Below are 25,937 nucleotides of genomic sequence, written 5' to 3' on the forward strand. Positions count from 1 at the left end.
AAATCTGTGTGCCAATGACCAGAGGAGACCGCAGGTCTTAGGGACCATGGATCTAGGTACTAGCACATGGAGTGACTGCCATGCAAGGGTCTGTGTGCCAGTAAGTGGAGGGTTGTGGGCCTTAGTGTTTTTAAGTTTAAAGACCAAGACTGAAGGGACTGGTGTGTGTGTTTTGTACGTGTGTTGAAAAGGTCCAGGTGTCAGCAACTGGAGAGGAGGCCATGGGCACCAGGGCTATAGGTGTGGGTTGCAGCAACTGGAGGGATCAGGCTGTGGGAGATGGGTGTGTTAAGAGGTCTACGTGCCGACAGCTGGGCAGACCAGTGTGTGTTAATATTTCTTTCGTGTATTTAATCCTCTGTGTATGCATGATTCACTAGCAAACTTCAAGCTGGACTAGCTGGTGAGTTGGAGGAAACATTTCCACATCTGGAGGACTTGGTCAGAGCCAGTGATTAGGGTAAAGGAGCCCAGGTTCCAGGCATGGATATTAGGCAGGCTGAGGGCCCATACTAATATTCACAGGAGTACCTATGTGATGATTCTGTGAGTGTATGCATCTGTTTCACTAGCAAACATCACGTTGCTCTATCTGGCAAGTAGGAGATGACTTGTATACCACTGAAAGGACTCCCAGGATGGGTATTAAACAGGTTTAGAGGCAATGCTATCCATCAAGGGGACTGTGAATATGGGTGTGTTTATGGATGTGGAGAATGGGGGCACACATACTTTCACCAGAGAACCTCCGTTGGAATTGAGGAGAGGATGAGGACAGGACCGTCTGCCCTTGTGTGAGTTTGGGTATCATTATAGGTGGGCTGTGCTACCCACGCTGCTCGGTGTGTGTGCAGCAGTCTGTTCAGCCAGCTGCTTTAGGGACCCCTCTGTATGTGTGTCAGCGTGTCACTTGGATACACAAACAACTTCGCTACTGGCCAGACCTGCGGGCAGGAAGAGGAGCAGCAGCTGTATCCTTGGGACTGGTGTGTAGAGATCACCTCGGAATGTTTCAGGATGGGCACGTTGGCTGGGGAGACGGGATCTTCAGCCTGAGAGATTTGGCGGCTCCCTTAACAACCCTGACAAGTAGGGGTATGATCCAGTAGGATTTAGAGAAAAAAGTAGTCGTGGAAATAAAGGGGCCAGAGGAAGCAAAGTGTACTTGCCTGAGGACACTTTGCAGAGAAAAATGGCAGTCACCATGGGCATAAATCATCGCATTTGTGGTATTTTGGAGGGAAGCTGTGAGAGACAGGAGTGCCAGTGATAGAAATGTCAGGTCACACCAGATGGTTGGTAGACTGGTGTGTGAATGTGTTCACATTCAAAGGTCAGCAGTTACTTTGATTCCCTGGAATGGGTATTGGTGATCTTAACATTTGTCATGCAATTTACCTTAACTCTGGGCAAGAGCAGTTCAAATGTATGGAAATTTGATGAGGGAGCAAGTCTTCCTCTGAATGCTATTGCACAGCACAAAGCAACAAATGTGTATGCTTCTGTATCAACATCACATAGTAGTCCTTCTCTGATTGATATTCTCTGAAATGTAGTTATATTTAAAGCATTCATAGCTGGTTTTATTAGCTTTTGTTGGAATCCAAAGATTCATGAAAACAGCCAGACAAAATTAACAAAGATTTGTCAGAGCTAACAAGCATCCTGGAGAGGAAAATACCCTACTATAGCTGTCTTAAAATAACTTTCCTATTTCCACACATCTTCATCAGCAGATTTCATGCAAATAATCCTCCAAATGTGCCTTCAACTAAGATATGCACATAGATTTACATGGAGTTAAGAAGACACAAATGAGACTGTTAATAAATTCAACCCTGGATAAAATCCTTAACATTATAAACAGTGAGCATTTCACAATTTCAAATGTCAACTACCAGATTTGTGACCACAGAGATCATTTATATTTTTGAAATCCAGATTACATGAGACGGCATAAATACTTACCTGTGCTTTCATCAGGAGAGAGCTTAATACACAGAGCAATATTACAATTTCAATACATTGTGCAAGATACAAATTCCATAGGGTATATCCTGACATGTTAAACTTCCATGGTGAAAAAAACCTTAAGCTTCTGCTTATTCATTTCAAACAGAAGTCAGTGAAGAGCACAACTTAAAACTGAATCTCCCAGTCAGTGTGAATGACTCACTTTCCTGAGGTGTGTAGATTCCATAGAGCTAAAAGAGACTGACGTTTTAATAATGTCGTTAACTGACCTAAAAATACTCAAGAGGAAAATAACTTTTTTTGAATTTACAATTTGGAAAAATAACCCAGGAAGTCCAGTATCAGATTCAACATTGCACTTTATTGTTTATCACAGAAGGTACGCTACTAGCCCAAGTTCCTGAACAAATACATTTTTCTTAAAAAGCTGTAGCACAAATGAGTTAGAGTGATGGTATTTTTTTGAAGAAGAATGGAGGTGAGAGGTTTCAAGCACATATGTGGTTTAGGAAATGAAGCATTTCAACTGATTTTTTCTTCTTTAGGAGAAGATGTTTTACTTGGATTTGTAATTTAACTGGTTAAAGTTGCAAGGCCTCAGTAATGGTCACCTCTTGTAAAAATGGCAGCAAAGATTCAACAGCCTGGGCCCTGCAGCTTTCCTCTGGAGATGACTCCCCTGCTTTAACAAGATTTTTCAACATAGTTGTTAGGTCTGCACTTATTCTTTATAATGAAACAGCTTAGTTTTGGAGATGTGCATTAGACACATGAATGGATAATATGGATATCCATCACAGATCAGATCCTGTGTTGGACAGTTGAAGAGCCATGCATGGGCCTGCAGCCTGGGTGTTTACTTTCCCAGAGCAGATTTATCCACAGAAAGTTTTGCTACAAATTTGTGATACAAAGATCTCTCTGTGAAATCACTGAGATGCTAGCATGATAATAAACCCCACCAGTGTTAAATCTGCCCCATTCCAATTATCTTTCCTGTCCTTCTCACACTGTAATGATTCAGGTTAAAATCTGCAACAAGGATTTACTCTGCCTGCATCCCTGCTCAGGCAAATTTCACTCTACACATCAGGACTAGTGTAAGAAGCCTATTACTGGGTTCACAAAATATTCAGGACAAGGGCTTGGGCTGTGAATATTGACCCCATGGGTTGCCTGCCCTGCCCCTGTTCCTCATTCAAATGCAGGTCTCTGCATCCCTAGCAAAGACCCAGGCCAGGCCTGAGTCAATGTTCTTCTCTTCTCCATCTTTACTGGGCTCTAGAATATCCGTACAGCTGGACCCAGCATAGTGTGTGCACATTGTATTTAGAGCTATTTTCATGGCACATTCCCCACTGCTGAGTCTATCAGCAATCACAGTATGGGCTTAAAACTAAACTAAACTAAACTAAACTGACCCCAACATTCAAGTCCATGGCTCAGTTTTGGAATACTAATCACACACACACACACACACACACACACACACACGAAAATAAATTGGGCTATTGTACCTCTTGATCTCTCCTCAAGAATCTCAGCATTGCAGAAATTTTTTTAGGCATGCCACCTACTATCTATGCTAACAGTATACACAGCCTCATATTCCTGATACGGGAAAACTAGACCAATTTCCCTGCTACTTGCATCACAGAGATCAGCTTGCTCAGTCTAGCTTTTGCACAGCTAGCAAATAACTGAGGCCAGTGGTCTAGCTGGCACTACACTGTCTAAATGCAAAAAAAGGGACTGATCTTAGACATCAGCTCTCCTATTTCAGCTGAGTGTGTCAGGTGTCTCGTACCCCCTGTGCCAGGCTGGGGTCGTGACTTGTCATTTTCTTTAGCTGTGGATCAGAACAGAGAAGTAGTATTTCTCCTTTTTTACCTCTGATTCGCACCAATTGGATCTTAATTCTCCTGTTTATTTGGACTGCATTTTCAAGTACCAGTAGTACAGATAATCATGTCTTAAATGGACAAGAATTAATTAAACTGCCTTTTCTGAACAGTCAGTTGTTTTTCAAATCTAGAGGCATTGCTTAGAGACTTCTTTAGTATTTGATGCAGTAATGGCAAAATATCTGTGTTTTGCTCTGTGTTGTGAAATTATGAAAAAATGAAATATATGGTGATCATTTATTTCCTTCAACTACATCTATTCTGGTTTATTAAAGAAGACAGCTCTAAAGTTGAATTTTAATAATTTGTTTTGTGCAAGAAGATTATGAATTTCTCGCAGCAGACAGATTCCATGTGGCTGCTCTCTCCCCTTTTTGAGCATCAACAGAATGAACTGGGAAAAAACAACTACCACAACAAATCATACTTATTATTACTTACACCAGGTACATTCTAACTGTCATCATAAAGGTTGCAGACAGATTTACATTCAAGTTCCCTTTTCCTTTGCTCACAAATTCTTAGACTCCTTCCACTTGAGATGAAAAAGCTCATGCTTGATCTCTGCCTTTGACTTCAGCTACTGTGAAAACAAAGTCTCATCAAAGAAGCTTAACTTGAATGTCTGGAACTTAAAAGAGCAAAATCAAACCTCACTGTTTCCCAAGGCTGCAATGCTAATTCCTACAATGCATAAACATGGTCACTCTTTCAATGCAATACTCATGGGAAAAAGAGAATTGTGTGCTCTTTATCATATTTGAATCTTATCTCTAAACAATTTGATGGAATATTTTGATTAACTTCTTAATGATAGCCTTCCTGCTTAGCAGTTACTTATATGTAAGCAACTAGAACTAGCCGCCTTCTTCTGCCAGAGCTCTGTATATGTGCATTTGCCCTTGATATTTTTATTTTAACACGATCTGGATCCATGAAGTCTATGCTTCAAAAAGCCAGACCAAATCTTGCCAACAGCACATCTCTCGCTTCGTCTCTGATTGCCTTTTTTTTTTTTTTTTCATACTTCTCATCATGTTGTGAACACTTGGGCTTGGAGGCAGCTTTCACTCATGTAAATGATATTTGCTTCTTCAGAACAGAGCATTATGAATTACATAGAAATAACATTGCAACTCCAGTTTAGTTTGTTAAGCAAGCTATTAGCTTATTAAGATTGGTAGTTATTAGGTTGTTTAATAACATTTGTTTATTAACTGTGGTAGGAGTCTCTGTTGCTACTCAGAAGAGTCAGGTTTCATTCTGGGTGCTATTGTCATGCCTTCATCACCAGAAAAGATTTATCAGGTTAAGCTGGAGGTAAAGAGAGAAAAAGAAAATTAAAGGTTCGCCTTGGCCAAAAGAATAATGGCCATGCTTAAGGCTCAACATGTGTGATTAAGAGGAATGGAAAAAGAAACGCTGCTGGGATAAGACAGTATGAATTTCCTTAAGGGAAAAAAAGTTCTAAGGAAAAACAAAAGAAAATTAAATTGAGATAGCAAATACTTACTGTGTGCCTCTGCATGATAGACTATAGGCCATGTTTCCCAAGCAGATTCCTCCTACTCAGCAGCCCTACTGCTTGCTCTGCTTTTCACAGGTTGCCAGCTCACAGCAAGACCAATTGTCACTACGTGTTCTTATTAAACCTATTTGCATTACCTTGTAGCAATGCCCACATTCTCTCACTTCTAAGCACTGTGAGACCTCCAGCTGCCCAAGCCGCAGGGCTGCAGAGCCTCTTTGGGCAGCTCTCTTCCTTGGGAGAAGGTCTGGGAAACTGGCAGCCAGGGTAATGTGGAGGCTGTGCTGGCACAAGCGTCACACAAAACAGACTTCACCACTGGGAGTTGGAAGACTGAAGAAACACTGGGAAACATAAAACCCCTTTCATGGTGCGGCATGCTATGGACAAAGCCAGGGGTGGTACCTCATGGTGCCATCTGTGTCCCTATGGAGAGCTTGTCCCTGCACAGGCCACAGCCAGAAGCAATAAATAAAAGTGTTTCTTGCCTTGGACGATTTGCTGGAGAAACTGGTGGTGACCAGCTCTGTTTCACACAGACGCTGAAGATCAGATATAAATATGCCTAGACTGGGTTGTGCCACTTGTTTTCCTGAAAGCAAGTTATCTTGGCTTCCACTTGCCTTGATTTATATCCATATTGCCAAACCATTTTCAGGCATGTCAGATCGCTCTCATATTGGCTGTGGTCAGCCTTACTTGTGTATTTGCTTTCTCACTTGTTTCCCACAGTACCTCAGTGATCTGGAGGACTATGACTGGGTGGGTTAAAATTACGTTTTCTTTCCCATTCCACAGATATTCTTCAGCTATAAAACACTTCCATATGTCTTATTACATGACAACAAAAGCATTTTTGAGACTTGGTTACCTGGATGGGCTGGGGTGCAGGAGCTGGGTTATGTGGGTGCTTGCTGATGCACACATGGGTGCACAGCGTGCAGCCGGGGGCGCGGGGCCCGTCGCACAATGGGAGGGTTTTAGAGCTCAAGAGATGGAAAGTTTGATATCTTTGGAAATGCAAGGCTGAGCATCACTTTCTTAATCAGCAGTTACAGCTGCTGTCAACTGCTTTCCTGGCAACCCCCTGCTGAAGGTGGAAGTGGTTTAGGGAATATTTTGCATTACAAAGATCACCTCTTAAAGGGGAAAGCAGACCACTTTGCCATTTTACAATCGTAGGGCCAAAGCCTTTTGCGTGCTGGTTTTAAAACACTGGAAAAAAACCAAATAGCCTAATAAGCAGTAGAAAATTCCTGGCCTTTCTTCACTGCCATTTATTTATATATGTGAATGATTAAACTATGCTGAATAACTGGTGCACTATCTGTGAGTGTATAATTTCCTTTGGTTTGTTAAACAGGAGTGCAGTAAACTCTCCTTCCTCTTCCACTTTGGCTTTTGTCACAAGAGGTGCTGAAAGTATTTGACATTTAAGTAGCTACTGGTGAAGTCAAAATACTTCTTAGGAATCTCTCTCAAGGGTCACCATGTAAGGTGTAAGGGTCTGGGTCATCTCAGATGAAACCATGCATTAGAAGGATTACCCTTGCCAAAGGGGTTGACCTATCTGCAGCAGGGCTTATTTGTCATTAAACCTCAAACTTCAGTGATATTTAACAACACAGCAACTCCATGAAAATACACATGTGTGCAGCACAAAATTTTTATGGAAAAGCAAATGTGGGGCCCAGTAGCCAGAGCCCTGACTCCCCTCCATGGATGTGCAAAAGAATGGGCAGGAGGAGCACCATGGTCACCTCCTTCAGATGCAGGAACTGCAGGATGCAGGTCCAAACCTCCAAGCTGGGTGTTAGGGATAGCCACCAAATAAATCCTGGTACTTTTAAGCTCTGACAGGAATTAACTTGAATGTGACGAATGTTCAACCTCTTAAAAAGTATTTTTACAATTAATTGCCCAAATACTCCTGGGAAATGGGAAGTCATTTTCCTCATTTATTGGAAAGAGTTAAATAAGGACTATTAGGAGGCTTAAGTAAGAGCATAGAGTAAATCGATGTCAAATCAGGTTGAGAAAGGGAAGCACCTGTTTGCTGGTCTGGTGTTTTGCTGCCCCAATGGTGTCACAACAAGGGACTCACCACTCAGTGAGAGCAAACCCAGGACTTCTACCAATGCTGCTCTGCCATGGCTACAATTTTTGACAAGACACTTCTTCCCCACTGGCCCCCAGATTCCAACAGCTGTTGGCCTCAACACTGTTGGCAGGCAGATCTCAATAGCTGGATGAAGGTGGTAGAAGCAGGAGTGCCAGGAGTCCCCGCTGGTGGGTCAGAGGATGCTAACCATGGTCTTGCTAAATCCAAGGAAGCCTGGGGTGGTGGTATCAAAAAACACAGTTTGCCAGGTAGCTGAAGGGCACTTACACCCAGCTCTTATATCCTACTACTTGGTATTTGTAGTAAGTACTTTTTATTGAGTGTTTTCCAAGCTCCTTCACTGTAAAAAGAGGAAGATACCTTTGATAGTGTTGCAGGTATGTTGAGAAGTGTCAAGAGTTTCTCCTGTTTTCAAGTAATGAAGATCAAAACTTTCAAAATTTAAAACATTCATTTAAACCTTGTAAATACCTTCAAACATCTTTAATACATTTTTTCCCCCTAAACTCTAGCCTTTTATTTCATACATTATTCAAAAACACAGTTTCCATATAGATATCATGAGGTGTAATGTTCAGCTTTAGTTTCACAGGAGAAAACTGCAAGCAAATCAAATCAACACCTTTTGTTATTCCAGGCAGAGGAGCCTGACATGCTTTACCAGCATCTCCAAAAGCACAGGTTCAGGCAATTGAAAGAAGACAAAGCATTAGAGAAATGTGCTTGAGCCTTAAAGTTCCCAAGGATGACAGGTTCTGATTACAGAATTTTAATTTGTTTTCTTCCAACATTTACTGTCCGGAATGCTCCCGAGTCCTTGCAAATTTGGAAATCTTGCACCACTAATAGCTTCTAAATTGCTTAACTAGTTGTAAGGTTATACTGACAGTATGGGTGTGTAAGAAGGATTGCAATTGGTCATTTCAGTCTCAAACTGGAAAGGAAAGAAGCGGAAGCTGGCATTTCTAAGGTCAAAAGTGTTAAAAATATACATAGATAAATATATATATATAAAAGAACCAAATGTGTTTTCTTAACAAAAAGTTTATATTACTACACTATTATTACATACCTAACACTCCTCTAGACAATACTGCAACACAGAATTTCTGAGGATATCTTTAGTATCCACCTATGTCTAGTAACCACAATGGTAGAGGATTAAGGGTTGGACTTGATGATCTGAGGTTGTTTCCAATCCATCTGATTCTATGATTCTACGATTCTGTTTCAATAAGTGAGATAGAAACACTCAAAATAGATTTTTCTATAGAGTTCTTGTTTTAGAATCCTCCCAGAGTAAATATTTTTTTTTTTTTTTTTTTTTTTTTTTTTTTTTTTTTTTTTTTTTTTTTTTTTTTTTTTTTTTTTTTTTTTTTTTTTTTTTTTTTTTTTTTTTTTTTTTTTTTTTTTAATTTCAGATCTCATTCCAAATTTCAAAGAACCTTCCCTATATCCATGCTAGCTTTGCATTTTATGAAGGGACCAATTTCTGGCTTTATTAAAGCTTTAATAAGTCCTTTGGATTGTAAAGCACAGCAGATCCATTAGCATGCCATTGGGTGCCCTTATACAACTGCTTTGAATTTCTGTGGCTCCACGTGTGCTATATTTCGGGTACACAGCAAGGCAGTTCAGGTGCTGAGCAAATGCTTTTGACAAGGGGTTTTTGGATAGCAGATCCCACCTGTACTGATGTGGCTAAAATGCCACAGTGTTGCGATTCAAATTGCTCTCCTGAGGACAGAAGAGACGTACTCTTAACAGGATGCTTTGAAAAGGATTATTGTTTTAGGATAATCTATTTCTGGAGCAAGCTATCAAATATTTGATAGAAACTCTGTACAGAAACAAAGAGCTTGATTTATGTCAGGAAGCTGACACCTCTGCCAGGAGCTGTTATGTAGCAGGTTAGCGTAGGCAGCTAATGTAACTCAATTATGGGTACTGAAAACAAAGCATTTAGAAATGAAGTCACAACTGAACAGCCACCATGACTACAAGTGACAGAAGCAGAATAGTTCTATCAACCCGAGCGATAAACTGAAGCTCATTTGTGGAATCAGTGGGTGTCTCGCCCGACTGAGCAGTGCAGGATTAGACTCCATTGCACATCATGCTGGCACTAGTTAGAAACTTGGAACAGATGTCAAGTAAATAGGGAAATGTGGGACAAAACAGAAATAATTGTAAAAATGTGCCCAAGGATAAAATAAATTGATCCTAAGACACTAACAAACATTCTTGTATAAGGCAAAATGAGTCTTTGTACTGGGTTGGCTTTTATTTTCTTGCAAATATTGCATAACAGAACTACACTGGCATGATGAGGAGGTGGGATAATAAAATAACTTATCAATGCACTATTAACTCTACATGCTCTTACCTAATAACAAGATATTGATGTCTCCTTTAATGCGTGCCCCATTGTTGAGAACTTTCTCATTACCCCGCAGTAGCATACACAAAATGGCTTTTTTAATATACTCATGGCCGTGAATGTTTGGTGCTAAAGACTTGCTTAAATGGTCAAAGATATCCTATTTAAGAAACAGCAAACACTTACATTGCACATTACCAACATTAAATGAAATCTCATTACCCATTAGCCAGTATTAGTGCAATTTATAACTTACTTTAGTTTGAGTTTTGCAGTATTTCTTGATCTTTGCCACAGTATCAGTTGAGAATGTGGGTGTTATTTCTTTGCTCATCAGTTTGATATTATTAGGCAGCATTATTGTCCTGGGTATTTTCCTCCAGATGCAGAGAAATGTCATGAGATTAACTACTAAAGAGATGAACTATTAAAGAGATGAACTATTAAATAAATACTGGACTACTTTTTACACAGTGCACAAATAATAAAATTTAAAGAAATTGTTACGTTTATACATTTTATTACAGTTCAGCAAGTGAAATCCATACTACAGGAGGATTCACTGAAGCTCCAGTATCAGCCCCTGCTCATGGAGGAGCATGGAGCCAGCTTGGGAGACGCTCAGCTGTCACTGAGGTGTGGCTGGGGCCAGGTAACGGGAGGAAATTTGGCAAAGAGGAGATGATGATAGGTAGAAAGGGTTGTTCTCAGCTCGACAAGCAGCATGGCAGCTGTCCCCACCAGGCACAGGAAGTGGAAGGAGGCAGCGGCGGGCACAGGCCAAGCCATTGAAACAATGGGATCCTTCTGAGCAGGTCCTCATGAAATAACTACTGCCTGATTTTGTAATCAGTCCTGAAGAATATCACGACAGGATTCAGAGCACTTGAAGTCATGCTGACGAGAAATTTTTAACTGTTTGGTAAATGCCAGTCCCTCCCCTTGGACACCAAGTTCCTCTCATGGCAGTGCTGACGGGCAGCCTCTCTCACTGCTGGCTGGCAATACCTCCATGGGGCTGTTAGTCAAAGGGACCTTGATGGATGGAGGGTTTTATGACTGCTTATTCCTCCTGCACACTGTCCAAAAGAAATCAGTTTTTCTGCAAACACTGTTCATGAGATATTTGTAATATTGTAAGCAGAACTGTTTGCCCTTGGGACACACGATATTTGGATATTTCCCCACGGAGGTGGAGGATGGACGGCAACTCAAGCAGTTAAAGTCACACAGTGGTATGTCGAGGAAAGGAGAACGCCATGGCACACAAGCCACCTGCATTTTTGTTCCGGTGTCTGCTTCAACCTGAGCTGGAGCTGATGCCTTGAGGCAAATCAGGACACCAGGATCTGAAGGGACATCCACCTGGAGTTGCTCCCTCTGCCCTGAGGGGCACCAGCTACCCACTGCAGCCTCGTGTCCAGGACCAGAGCAGGCAGTGGGCACCCAGTGAGACCAGTGCCACCCGCAGGGCAGGGGGAAATGCTGTATTAACACTTGCCATTAATACTTACCGATTAAGGAAACCCAACAATCAGTGCTTTTTTCCTTTTATACAGTTGAGAGACAAAGCATAGACCAAGTTACAACAAAGCTTAAATCCAAAATAATTACATTTTGTCACAATTCCTTCCACACAGCCCAAGCTACCAAGGAAGAGAGCTGCCAGCACCCGAGGACAGACACGATTTGCTCCACAGCTCCCTTCATCCCAGCGCAAAAACTTCCAAATGTTTGAAACAGGGAGCAAGTAAATCTTTTAATGCTCTCTGAAAAGCAATCAGCTCACCAAACGCATCATTCAGCAGCCTCTAATATAAAATAATTAAACCATGAAAAGCTGCTGCAGTAATCTTACTTAAAAATCCTAAATTCCTTTACATTTTGAGGATCTGATGGCACTGACTCCCAGCCAGACACAGAGGCAGGGCAGAGACTGCAGGAGCTTCTCACAGCTCTGCTGAACAAACCTCTTCCGCTCAAGCAGAGGCAGCTTAACTTTATAAAGATTTGTTGTTGCAGCAAAACTATCCAAGAGATACAGCTAAATCCAAATTCATTTCATTTCCAGTCAAATTATATTTTGATGCAGGTCACTAGAAGCTAATCTTTCATCTCTGTTTTTCATACATGAAAATGAAAAAGAAAGAGAATTTCAGATTAATCAGCATTTATCATACTAAATAGAATTAAATCAGATGGAAAATTACATAAAGAAACTCGGTTAAAACAATCAAATTAAAAAGCCCTTTACCTGTGTGAATGTAATCTTTGATTTTCTCAGAAGAGAAGAAAACCTTATTATTAAGCAAACTTAAAAGGGAGCCTGGATTACCCCTTTTCCCCTTTCCCTTTACTTGAACTATGAGTTTGCCTTCACGAGCAGATTTTACTTCCTGTCAGTCAGGCAAGTTCACTTGCTTGTTATCACATGCTAGAAAAACTTGTGTTTTCAGTATTGCAGAAGCACTTAAGCTGTATAGTAAGCAGCAGACAAGTAGCAGATGACTTTTTTATTCATGTGCTTTTTGTTAGTTACATGAATATATACACAGACACACAGGTGCGTACTCACATCTGCATTCAGTTGTATAGCACAGCTTCAGCAAAAATTCTAGCTAACTGGAAGCTAGCTTGCATTTAACAACTTTTTATTGATGTTCTGACTTTTAAAGAGCTCCCATCTGAAATAAGTTTATGGCAAGTATTAAAAATGCAGAAATAGAAAAGCTTTCTAGAAAACACCTATTTAAAGTTATCTCACAAATGTTTCAGCATGACTGAAGGAATTGTAATTCTTTTTTTTTTTTTCCCAAAAAAACTTCCAATTCTTACATTACTTCAATTAAAAATGCATTTATGATCTTGGCTTATGGCAAAATCGAGAGCAATAAGCATTTGCTGTTATGGAGAACAGCTCTCTGGGAAGAATTTTTCTAATATAGAACATGAGCCTAAGAGGCTCAATAATGCCTTGGGTCAAATATTTGCTGATGAACATTACCTTAGTTTCTTGGCTGGAATCCCCTCTGGCTTCTAAAAGCCCTTCTTCATTTCAAGGCAAATTTTGTCTGAGAAATAAATGCAGAAACCCATGCAATAAGGTTTCACACAGAACTTGAGAAATACTGAGGTTTGGGGTCCAAGGCAACATTTTCTTTGTTCTTTGTTATTTGAGCACTTATCCTTTAGATCTCCGTGAATGACCCAGTGCAAACTGCATCCCTTGACAATTGGGAGGGGTTTTTTAACCCAGTCAGAAACAAGCGTCCCCTAACTCAAAGTGCTTCACGCATTACTGCACAAATTTCAAGCTCTGTGAGTACCAACAGAAAGTTGTAACACCTCAGAAAAGCTTGCAAGAACAGAAACACCAGAGGCAGAGTCACATATGGTTTACAAACACAACATACTGATACTGTTCTAGTGGTGGCACTGGGGTCTTTGAATGCATCTGTTCCTATAACCTAGAATTTGGTTAGCACTTCTGAATAAAATCCAACATGAGCCACAGGTAAAAATTTGCATTTTAGCATGAGACATCGAAACTCATTAGTGAAGACAGTGACTTTTAAATACAAAATACCACTACTGTCTCTGAAAGCCCCTGAGATGTAAATCATTGGAGACAGGGAAAGCAGTCACAAGAAATATCCTGATGCTTCCCATTCCCTTTCCCTTGCCATGCCTTCCACTTGGGACTGCTGCGAGGGAGGTGATACCAGGCTGCAACCTTGGGCTGAGCCGCTGTGGCTCGGCTTACGCTTGCTCTTTTCCTGTATGTTGGTCCTTTGTGTTTGGAGATGAAAGGTGCAGTGCGACAGAGAGGCCTCTCCTCTCTCCTTCAGAAACTGCCTTCTCATCTCTGGTTTTCCACAGTTCAAACGTAAGACTTTGAAAAAGATTTCAAGGCTGCGTCTTGTATATGGAAATTCATGGCTCCAGGCAGATTCATGATCAGCCCTGAGATTTCAAGCTTAAGATCAAGAACATGCAGCCTAAATATAAGTCCTTGTGCTTTGTCCTTCTCTGTTTTTACTTTTTAAACCAATTATTAGGAATAAAAGATGATACCAATTTTCATGGATCATATATATAGTTTTACTCTAAGTCGATTTTTCAATTTTCTTGCAAAAACACCGGGTTAAGGAAATATGAGCAGAAGTCATTTGGATGAGCTGAAAATATCAGACTCCAGCTGCCTGCTGGCAAATCTAAGTGACATTATGCATGTTTAGAAAACTGAACTCATACAACCAGAGGGTAGCTGAAGGTGCTCCAGTAACCCCAAGAGTGGGGAAATAACCAGCCACTTTCAGGGCATTAGTAGCCGAAATATCAGGCCATGCATTGGGGCTTGGGGACGGGTTCATTTCGCACATGAAGAACCAGGGAAGAAGAATGAAAGAAATACTATTCACCATGAGTTTTGCACTCCTCAAAACAATTCTTTGAACTCTCTGAGCAAAAGCAGTGGGGTATTTTATAAACACTAGTTAACTGCTTTTATATGTGAATATCACCCTACCTGATTCCTTCAGGATTTGTGGGCACAGCAGAAGCCAAAAACATGTTTATCTGCAGTGGAAGCTCAGAGGTTAAAGATCTCAGAGCAAGAGGGGTGCAGACAGCAGGAGCAGGAGAGGAAAAGGACGGGCTGGTTTGCCTGGACATTGCAGGAGGGTTCTGTCTGGGACCAGAGGCAGCCACCCATATCTGCAACCACACCATCACCCATGGGAAGAGGCACCCAGTCAGTCCCTGGAGACCAAAAGGCAGCAAAGAAGGGTAACAAAATGAAAGGATGTGTTGGGTTGGGTTTGTACGTCACCCTGGGAAACCTAGATTTGTACCATTTGTTGCTTTTTTAGTTTGTACGCTTTTTATCCTTGGCCCGCCACACTCCTGCTGGAGGCTCAGTTTCGCAGTCCTATTTTTTAGAATTGCACAAGGAGCTCAGACTGAATTCTACAAAATAAAAATGAACATTGAAGAACCTGAGAAATGACACTTCATTTTTCAGTAAACCAGCTGTAGCAGAGAAAAATCAGGCAAAGAAACAATATGTGCCCTTAAATGAGGAAGGAAGGGTTATTGGAAACCTTACTGTATAGGTAAGAGAAAAATTTAAATATCACTGCCTTTTATTAAAGGAAGCAGAAAAGAAAAATGTTTCAGAAATCAATAATAAGGCAAGAGTAACTGCAGATTATGTGGGACAGATGCAGACAAAGTGTCATGGCCATGTCTAACACAGTTTCACCAATTTGTTAGTAAAAGGAGAAATTTCATAGCTGTGAAAATGAAACACCCCTGTACTGAAACAGGCTGAGAGTTGTGGTTGCTTAGCCTGGAAAAGAGCAAGCTCTGGGACTTTAGTGCAGGCTTTTAATACAAAAAAGGGGGCTTATAGGACAGATGGGGAGGAGCTTTTTACAAGGGTCTGCAGTGAGAGGACAATGGGCAGTGGTTTTAATCTTAAAGAGATGAGGTATCCACAACTTCTCTGGGTAACCTGTTTCAGTGTTCCACCACCTCCATCATAAGAAATGTCTTCCTTACCTTCAAGCTTAATCTACCCTCTTTTAAGTGTTCAAGGCCAGACTGGATGGGTCTTTGAGCAACACGGTCTAGTAGAAGGCAGGGGTTGGGCGAGGACCTTTAAAGGTCCATTCCAACCCAAATGATTCTATTGTTCTATGAAATACTAATCCAGTGCCACTTTTCAGTCTTTTTGAGGGATGTAAACACGCATATTCTTCAGGAGGAAACCAGAGGGCTGGGTTACCAGGATGGCCTATGCTTCATTCATCAGGAGCAGGGGCTACAATCTAGGACTAACCTTTAGGATAGTTTCTAGCTGTCATATGTTTCTGCCACTTGCAGAGCTGCAGTTAAATAAGATTAGCCAAGATATATCCAGTCTTTCAGGGCTCTGCCAGACTTTCTGCCAGGCTTTACATTGTTGACCTATTAGTATTTCCTCCTGCTTTCTGTTTGCACTAATCCACTGGAAACCCAGCCCAGGAGACCTGCCTCATTGACCCCCATATTCATTAAGAATAATTGTTGGTACTGTATCATGGAATAGCACCAGCACAATTAAAACAGCTCCTCGTCATGACAGAGCTTTTACGGGGTTGGCAGGGAGTCCTAATGAGGTCCCTGAGCCCATCTATCACCCTCTGCAGCCCCTACAGCTGGTTTCATCTTTTGCTGCTGTGTGCCAGTCTGACACTGTGTGGCACGTACAAGAACTACAGCAGCCACTGCCACACACAGCCAGAGGACACGTCCCTCCGCTCCACTGCCAGCTCCTCAGACTTGGCACCTTAAAGATGTTTTCTCCTTCATCCCTTTTCCTCCCTTTTATTCTTCTTCCTCCTACCCCAGACTCCCTGCGAGGAATGGTTTTCATTTAATCCAAGCGTGTTTGGCAAGAAATTCCTTTTGTCCCGCCCAGGAGCCAAGGGCATTTTGAGGTCTTGTTGAGCAATAAATAAAGACTTCAGTTGTATTTCTCTGCCCCAATTGTGGCAGCCTGGTTACTCATCCTGAGCTTTCCACCTTTGGAATCTGATGGAGAGAAAGGTGAGAAGACACCTCCTTCTCAAAGCCACTCTTCATAGCAGCTCTTCATTGTGCCAAGTGAAAATGAATATAAATGATTTATCCTGGGAAAAGAATCCAGGCAACTGAATAAAAATATAAATACTGTCAGCATGGCAATCATAGGCAAGAAAAGAGAAAAAAATTCTATACACAGAATACAATTAATAGTGAGTTTTTGTGGAGCTGCCGTTCCAACAGCTGCCATACAGGCAGAGGTAGTGGTTAGCAAGGGGTGCTAAGGGAATCCCTAAAAATCATACTGCCATGGAAGGGAGATGTTCCAGCAGCCCTGAGGGTTTGGGAAAAAATCACCAAGGGCAGCTGCCCAAGCAGGTCAGATTTCCTGTTCATTCTGCAACGGCAAATCCCATCATCTGCTCACGGCACGGGAAAAAGGGAGAACATGAAAGTTTCACCCAGGTTTGCAGCTTTGAGTCACCCTTGTGCACAGGAGAAAGTGGTTACATGTGACGTGTGCATCGAGTGCTTATACCTGGGCAACAGAGCGTGGTGTGGAGTGCCCTGAGCTAGTGACGACCTGAGCTGGCAGAGTCTGCTGCGAGTGAGGACTTCAGTGATTAGTCACTGGCAACACGAGACAGCACGTCAGGATTTGTCAGTGCCCTGCATCCCATAGCAACTCGCCTCAAGGACAGGAGCCCCAGTGACTACTAGAATATACATATAATATGTATGTGTGTGTGTATATATATACATATATATATATATACATGAAAAATATGTATACCTGCTTTACAACACCACTTTCCTGATAGGGAGATGGACATAGTTTTACATGGGCTATAATCCTTCACTTCCCCTTCATGGACTGAATGCTATCCCCAGTCCCCAGTGATGCACATTCTGCCTCCAGACAAACTTCTTCCCTGTCCTGGATGTGAGGGTTGGAAGCAAGTAGACCCCATCTGTCTCAAATCTAACGGCAACCACTGTGTCAGATTCTGCCCTGCTTTATGTCTCATAAACATACATTAACGAGTCCCTCCATAAAACCCTCCACAGCTACTGTTGTGCTGTAGTAAACTTTCCTTTGGCCTAGTATCAGCGAACAAACCTTCAGCCCAAGAGAATAACAGCATAACATGTGCATGGTTGTAGAGCTGACATTTCCCTCCTTTTCCAGTACCTAAGGAAGTGGGAACAGGCAACCTGCAACCTACAGCGCAGCATTGTTTTTACCTCTAATTTTCTCCCTACCCAATAAAATGCCTCAGAGACCTTCTGCAAAGCAGGAATACTTGTGCACTTAAAAGCATATCCAGATTATAATTGAATACTTTTCTCCAAAACAAAGATAATAGGGCTTGGGAAAATAATGTTTTAGGTGAATGTCTGCTAGAGACAGGTAAGCTGTCTGGCAACAAATTCTTTGGGGAAACACAGCTCAATACTCTTGCTGAAGGGGAGCAAGTGAAATTACAAGACAGGGAAAAGTAATGTGTCTTGAGAGGTTAAATGGAAAAGCCTGACTGCTCCTCTCAATTATCCCAATCTTACTTTGTGAATTCACCGTCTAAGAAGTGCTTATTTCCAAATTATATTGAGATAAGTAAGAGGATAAGTCAGTGAAATTACTAAATGAAAACCAACCCTTTTATATAATCCATGCAACCCAACCAATTTAGTACAACAAATTCTGTACACATTTAAAATATCATGAAAATAGTGTCTTTAATATACAGTTTATATACTTACAATACGCGGTTTAAATTTGTTCATATACATTACAGGGATATTTATTTGCACCTGGTTTAAATAATAATTTGCCTTCAGCCTTTTACACAAAAGCCCAAAACAGCACAGAATTCCACAAAAACCATGCTTCGTTTTATAACGGAAATGTACTAAGCCAAAGTTCTGGGGCTTTCTCCTTTTTTTTTCCCGAAGTGTTACTTTTTTTGACATATCCAAAGTGAATCTAAAGAGCTAAGAACTAACATATTTTTAATATAATTCAGAAGATTGTCCAAGTCAAGAGAATCACTCTGCAGATTTTCACACTGAAAATTTGGTTGTTATGCACAAAAATGGTAAAGTCTGAACAACTCCTGGACTATTAGGAGTTTAAAACATAACAAAACGAAGAGTCATTTATTGCTAGGTCTCAACAAGGGGCCTGCATTTCCCCATTGCCCTGCCATCCCTAATACAGCGAACAAAAAGGATGATCCCCTCATGCTGATTAAGATTTCATCTGTACCTTCTGGGTTGTATATGGGCACGCTGCAGCTTCAGAGAGAGAGAAAGAGGAGCCAGGAGAGCTGGGCTAAGCCATAGTCCTCTCACACAGGGCTGGTGTTTGGCTTTTAAGTAGCATGGTGTACCCCCTGCCTGGCCAGCAGGCAGGACTTTGCTGACCTGTGTTTCAGGCAAGCACCACGCTGGGCAGCACACAAGTAGCTGGTGCCAGAGCAATTTATTTAGTGGGAGGACAATCAGGGAGTTGATTCAAGAAGAAAACATAGGAGAAAACACTTCAATTATTTATAGACAGGTTTGAAACACAGTGCCTTTTGAGACAGCTTCACTGTTTGTGCTGTTTCCCTTGAAGCTGTTGTTGTGGAATGAAGTCCATTAAAGTGGCAAGTAAAATTGCTGTATTAGAAAAACCCTTGTGTAATAAAGTTACTTCAAACCCTTGCTTCTAGCTGCAAAGAACACTTCAAAATACATTGCCCTTCTAAATTTGGATGGACCAAATGTTTTCTGTCTAAGTTTCTAGCCGTAGGCAATTTTTACAATACGGCAAGAATAAGAACGCAAGTACGCACTTTGAGTTGCTTTCAATACAGCTTTGGTTAGCCAGGCAGGCAGCAATACAAAGATTCTTAATCCTAGGCACAATGAGCATTTAAAGGAAACCAGCATTTCCCCTCAAGTTTTCCTCTTCATCCCTCCCCTGCCCAATTCTGTGTCTACCTCCAGAAAAGCCTCCATGCTAGAATCGAGCTTTCACTGCTGAAGGCAGCACCAGTTCTTGTGCCTCCACATGACTGTTGCATAGAAAGGACGTGTTCCCTGGTGCAGGGCAAAGAGACAGCTCCGTACAGAATGAATTGCCATATTTTTTGCTACCAAAACCCCAGACAAACAAAAACTCCAAGGACAACATACAGTTCAGACACAGATAACCAAATAAGCACCAAAGACCTTACATTTATTTGTTCTGAGGAGAGAAATCCAAGGTTAGGACTGGCCTATTTTAGTAGACTGCCTCAAAAAACTAGAGATTTTAGGCCCTCTCTGGCATGTGTGTGTTGTTTGAACTCAATGGCTACATCTCTGCTAGTAGACAAAATGGGTCAGACTTGCTCTCAGGCCCCAGGGACAATCAACACAACTCCCATCAACATGGTTGAACTCCACTATCCTCCAAAACCAGACTGCTTTTCCCCATTAGCTGACCTCTGAGCTGTGCTTGGGAGTTGCCATAGCCTGGCTACCTATCAAAAGGTACCCCTTTCCATAACCCAGGATCAAAAGACCAAGCCACCACACTCCAGCTTCCCAGTGTGCTTATCACTCTACTGATTTCATCAGAGCAGATACTTCAGTCCAGCCTGGGCATCACAGCAGGTACATCGACACTGCAGTCATACAATTCACAGAACACAAAAGTTAGGAGCACTTAAATCCCCAAAAATGGCTTGGAAAATTAAGGTGATGAGTGGCTAAGGGCAAAAGAAAAGTTTAAATGCTAACACATGATGCATAAAAATAAGTAAGCAGTGCCAAGCCAGAACAAGGTAAATTGAAGGACATCAGTAGCAAGTTTGCAGTTAGAGGTTCTGGTTGTATTTCTGCACACAGGCTCTGTTTCTGCAACCAATGCACATTTCTGGGCCTTTCAGTGGCCAGTTGCATTTTGATCTATGCACGTACAATGTTAATGCAGCACAGTCATGAATGCAAATTCCACCGAGCTCTTTGCAAGAATAATCACTCCAAGTAGGTAAGACAAGATAACACAATAGGTGTCCATCCATAGTCAAATAACACTATTTTCTCAGGGATGTTACTATCCTGGAGGGTGTTTGCAGTATTTAATGTGAATATTACCAAGAATACAACCTCTTTTTTTTATTTTTTTTATCCTCTTTGAGATATTTTAGGGTTTTTTACCTGGAATTAACAAGCCAAGCAAAACAATGAAAAATACCTGACATTTAAGATTTGGCCCTTTCAAATTTGAACGCTCATTTGACACAGTCAGGGTTAAAAGGCAATTGATTTCAACTTGCATGTATCTACCAATAGGCACACATATCTGAATACTATTTGAATTGGATTTAGTCTTACTTGCAGCTAGAATATTTTAGGACGCTAATTCAAAAGCATCCAGAGAAAGCTATTGATCTGTTGCTAAAAGTCAATACATTACAAAAAAGAGTAGGATTATGAACTCTTGGGGTTTTCTATTGTGATATTTGTTGGCTTTCTAGTACCCATAACAATCAGGCTTTGCTCCGTGGCTGGGAACTGGTGGTTTGCATTATTGCAAGACAAATAATACATTTTGGCTTTGGCATGGAGACATGACATGAAATTTGCCTCAACTACAGAAAACGCTATTTGCAAATAAATTCTTTTTAATGAGTCAATAAGGTTGAGAAAACAGGGAAAATCAGTCCCCTATTTTTGTTCCTGCTCTGTATTTGCTCTTGATGCTCGCACTACGTGCCCTACAATGGAAAGACCTTTTTTCCTTTTCTTGTACATCAAAAAGAAAGGCAGGTGATGGTGTTCCCCTGGACAGGGCTCTGCTCAGCAGCAAGTAAAGGTGAAGTTGCTCTAGCATCTTAGATCTGTGCTAGCTCTGACCACCGGAGGATCCTGCACATTCACGTTGTTGAGAAGGGACACCACAGATTGTTTCCTGAGGACCTGTACAAATCTTTGAATCCAGTATACAAAGTCAGGGGATCCTGGGGTTATTTAGACATATTTCAGAGAGCTCTGCCAACTACAAGAAATTTGCAAAGGACTATCAGAAGTTAATCCTACTTCTAGCCTTCTGAGCAGTTAAAATCTGAGAGATTTCCAGGGGCAGACTAATGCCCCTTACCGTCTCTGTGCTCCCTTCAAACTGCTACTTCCACGTGACATCTACTGCAGTGAGTTTTCACAGCTGGGCAACTGAATTAGCCCATCCTTTGATGCTGCAGTCCCTCCCATTTGACAACCACCGCAAACCAGACCAGGTGAACTGACAACATGACAGGCATTTCCCGTGGCATGGCCCAAAACCTCACTTAGCCCATTGTCCAGCCATGCTGCGTTTCTGATCCCTCCCGCCTCGCTAATGCTTCAGTTCAAAGGCATCCTACAGGAGCACTACCACCTTCCCACACAGATCCGGCGGCAGCAATAGAATAGCAGACTGAGTGAGTTTTCACATGATCCTAACAGCAGTAGAGGAAACATAGAGGGTGGTTACCTTTCACCACAGCAAGGGCTCTGCTAGCAGGCTGCTGCTGCAGGCAGGATCTGCTGAGAAAAGGTCTGTGCACCGAACTGCCTTTCCCATGAGAAAGCTGCACGACCAGAAGTCATGCTATTTACTCCAGTCATCCGACTACAAAAGCAACTTTTGAAATCTACAGGTCATAAACTTTTAATTGGCCAGGGCAAAGTGGCTCAGTAGAAAATCCCCCTTCTCCCTCCCCTCTGGGCAACGAGCTGACTCTTGTTTTAAAAACATTTAACTCTTTTTGCTCAAAGCAACATGGAAAATGCATCCATGTTACAGATAGTCAGGAAGATACTGTTAATAAAAATAATGCTGCAAGAATAGTGTATTAGTGGCACTTCACAGCAGTTCTTAACAAACATTTTCAGATGTAGTGTCAAAACCAACGTTTTTGTATATCTGAACATGCTTTTTGTTAACAGAAATGGAAGAAAAGTCACAGCATGTTGACAAATATTATTTGAACAGAAATAATCCTGTAAGAAATACATTTTTTTTTTTTGCAGTTAACACAAAACTGTAAACTGGATTGGTGTGTGTCTTTCAGCATCAAATTGTTCAGTAATAAATACGACTAAGTCTTAACAGACTATGGAGTAGAAGTTCCCTTAGTGTCCAGTTTTTAGCAGCTGTTGAATGTTCAGGGATGCACAAGGCACACCTCTGCAGATTCTCTATCTTTATTATTGACATAGAAAAAAAAATCCATTCACCACTCAAAAATGTTTATCTGCATAGTAAGAATTTGTCTACTACTATTTACAGGAAGAATTTTTAGTGCAAAAAACAGGAAGTGATGTATTAGCTGAAGTGTATTGAGCACACCTCGTACAGTTTCACTAATAACTAGTCAAGCATCACATCTTGGGCCGCCAGCCATTAATGAACTGGAGTATTTTCTTAACCTGCAATTTGCTTAGCTTGAAGTCTTCTGATAGGATTTCTTCTGTAAGCTGAACCAGTAAATTGCCATCAATCTTCTCTGTAACAAAAAATGATATGACATCTTCAGACAGACCAATAAACCTCAACGATTTAGACACTTCCTCTATGGAGAGTCCAGAGAGGTCCGTGGGTGGCTGCCAGGGAGAGCCATCCCCACAAGATCGTGGTGCTAACTGGAGGTGGAGCGGAGACGAGAAGGGATAAGACACAGAGAACGTATCCTGCATGCCCTTTTTAACGAGATACTGATCTTCCAAGAGGTCTGGAGAGCCAGTTTTTGACTCCTCCTCAGCACCATCTATTTTCAGTGGTAAAGGACACATGTCTGTAACTGTTTTATCTTCACTTGACTTCGGTGCCCGAGGAGGTAAGGCAGGGCACGAGTGGCTCTGCTTTGTGTTGCTGACTCCCAGAGTCTTCTCATCAGTGCAGTCTAGAGAGTAACTTGCTGACTTTGGACAGCTAGAGATGGTGTTTGTGAACTCTGCTGGAGTCAGTGGGGAGTACCCTGCTGGGAGCTCACACCCATCGAAGTCAAAAGTCAAAGGTGCTGGACAGTTTCTCTTTGGCGTACCTGGAGTCTTCTGTCTGGGGTAACTGTAGCTCCTGCTTGGATCGAGCAGGAAATCACTCCTATTCAGGCCTTCACCAGTTCCTGAAAAATGGTTTGGCCAAGATAACCTCGAAGGCAGAGCTTCAGCTGAGGGGCTTCCCAAAGGCGTCACGCTCTCAGGTTCTTTGGGTTCAGTTTTTATCATGTTACAAGGGTAGCAGGAAACAGGCGTGCTCTCAGTCGGGTTGGTGTTGTCGCTCTCTGTGACATTACTTAAGGAACAAAGCAGAAAGGATGTTGTTAGTATGAAAAAATGTGGCATTTGAATAAACTCATAAATCATCTGACAAAGTCAGAGGGTGACTGTCACAAGGAAAGAATCTTCTTTCCTTTGGCAGAGCTTTTCATATTTGAATTAACACATTTGAATTAATGCATCAACAGTTCTTTTACCCCTTCTACAAGCCTGACAAGATGCTGATATACCCAAAAGCCTCACGTCTTGGTTTTTCAAGCTTGTTAAGAAGTAGATGTCTCAATTCAGCTCTGTGTCATCTCACAAATACTCAATTTTTCACTGTTGAATTCCTGAGGGATACCACCATGGATAAGAAACAGCTTCACTTATACTAGAACATGTTCTAATCCAGTATTTTTTATTTTTATACCACAGATGTGTCATAGTATGCAAAAGCTCATAACAGAGCAGGTCACCATTGCACTAGACCATGTGCACCAGTGCACAGATACAGAGTAAGTTAATGCTTGCTGCCAAAGGAATAGTTTTGCCTGGAAGGGTAGGCAGACTAAGCTGTACGTGTGGAAGTATCAGGTTTTAAGCTTACCCCACAGTAACGTTTTTGTGCATCCATATCTTTAAAAAGCTTTGACAAGAAATATCTGCTCTTCAAAAGCACCTAAAGAAAGTTACCTTGACCTACTTCCAGGTGATGAACTAAGCTCAGCTTGTCCGAGGGAACAGATGGTTTATATCCAGGTGTTCCCATGAGACAGAGATGCCAACAAAAGCACACAACCTGTTATCAAAAGCAAATGTTTGCTGCTTTTATGCTGCTTTCTAAAAGAAAGTCTGAAAGACTGTATGATCTTTGGAATTTTGGCCAACTAAGCCAGAACACTGGAGAAACAATTAGCAGATTTATAAATCCTTACTCAATACAACAGATGGAAACGAACAGTCGAAAAAAAATGGTTTAATTACTCACCTCTCTCTCCTGAAAACCAGCTACTCAAGAAAGAAACTCAATAGTCATGCCATGACAGCTCAGTGAAAACTGCTTGAGAACTGTAGCAACTTTCACAAAACCAGCACAGTTTTGAATGAATTGACACAAAATTACTTCCCTGTGTGCTTACAGTGAGTCAAGGGAGGAATCCAATCTGGACTTGCCCAGGTCAAACACAAAGTGCAGGTGCATAAAAGCGGCTCTAATCCATATTACTGGAAAATATCAGCCCCAACAGATGCGGTTTCCCTCTACCTAACTATCCCTCAGTCTCTACTCCATGCCTTCCAAGTTTTTTTCCTGTTATGTCACTAATAGAAGTCTGCCAGGTAAAGCAGCTCGATGTTTACAATAGCAGAGATGTGGTTGTTTTCTTCCCTCAACAAGGATACACCATCAACTGATCATTTCTGGCTGCTTCAAGACCACTTGGTGTAACAAACACAGTGGAAATAATTTTTCACAAACCAAGCCATCAGGCTGCCCAATTCAGAGGAATCAGTCAGTGAGGTGTTGTCAACAACGTACTGTATAGAGGAATTAAATCAACTGATGCTGTTTCTGTTCTCTAATTCAGTATTAGAACTGGCAACATTTAATGACTGAAAAGATTAACAGAATTACCGAAAACTGACAAAATAACGATTTCAAAGTGTTTCCTTATTCGTCCTCCACCAAAATTAACTCTCTGGGACTCAGTGCCAAAGGGTTTAAGAGAAACCCCAAATATAGATGAAGCCATTTTTATAGGCAGATAAGGACAAATCATACTGTTCTTTATTTGTGTTTAAAACATTGGCTGCAACCCTTCACAATCCAGAAAATAAGATCACTGATATAAACGGCAAAGCAGCTCCACCAGTAATCTGGTTGCTCCACACATTGCTAACTTTCCAGTAGTTTCCTCTGCAACACCAGATCAATTTTACCAAAATGGAGACATCTGGTCTAGACCCAAGCTGGAGATGGATTCCATGCAAATACTGTGAAGTTCAAGGCAAATCACTGAATCACAGAATTGTTTAGTTTGGAAAAGACCTCTAAGATCATCAAGTCCAACCATTAACCCAGCACCGCCAAGTCCACCACTAAACCATGTCCCGAAGTGCCACATCTGCACATCTTTTAAATACCTCCAGGGATGGTGACTCCAGCACTTTCTTAGGCAGCCTATTCCAATG

The 25,937-nt window shown here is 41.5% G+C and overlaps 1 protein-coding gene across 1 annotated transcript in view; it reads right to left on the minus strand.

Moving 5' to 3' along the window:
• Nucleotides 1–18,193: 18,193 nt before the first annotated feature.
• The window catches only part of GAREM1 (GRB2 associated regulator of MAPK1 subtype 1), a 98,270-nt gene continuing 90,526 nt past the window's right edge, over nucleotides 18,194–25,937 (minus strand). Inside the window, exon 6 of the mRNA XM_027883140.1 lies at nucleotides 18,194–23,781. Within this exon, the coding sequence (XP_027738941.1) occupies nucleotides 22,869–23,781 (913 nt within the window). The 3' untranslated portion in view covers nucleotides 18,194–22,868. The remainder of the gene's footprint in view (nucleotides 23,782–25,937) is intronic.

This window comes from Empidonax traillii, unplaced genomic scaffold, assembly GCF_003031625.1.
Source record: "Empidonax traillii isolate 1590-97213 ecotype Southwest subspecies unplaced genomic scaffold, ASM303162v1 scaffold119:size1479319, whole genome shotgun sequence".
Taxonomy (NCBI): Eukaryota; Metazoa; Chordata; class Aves; order Passeriformes; family Tyrannidae; genus Empidonax; species Empidonax traillii.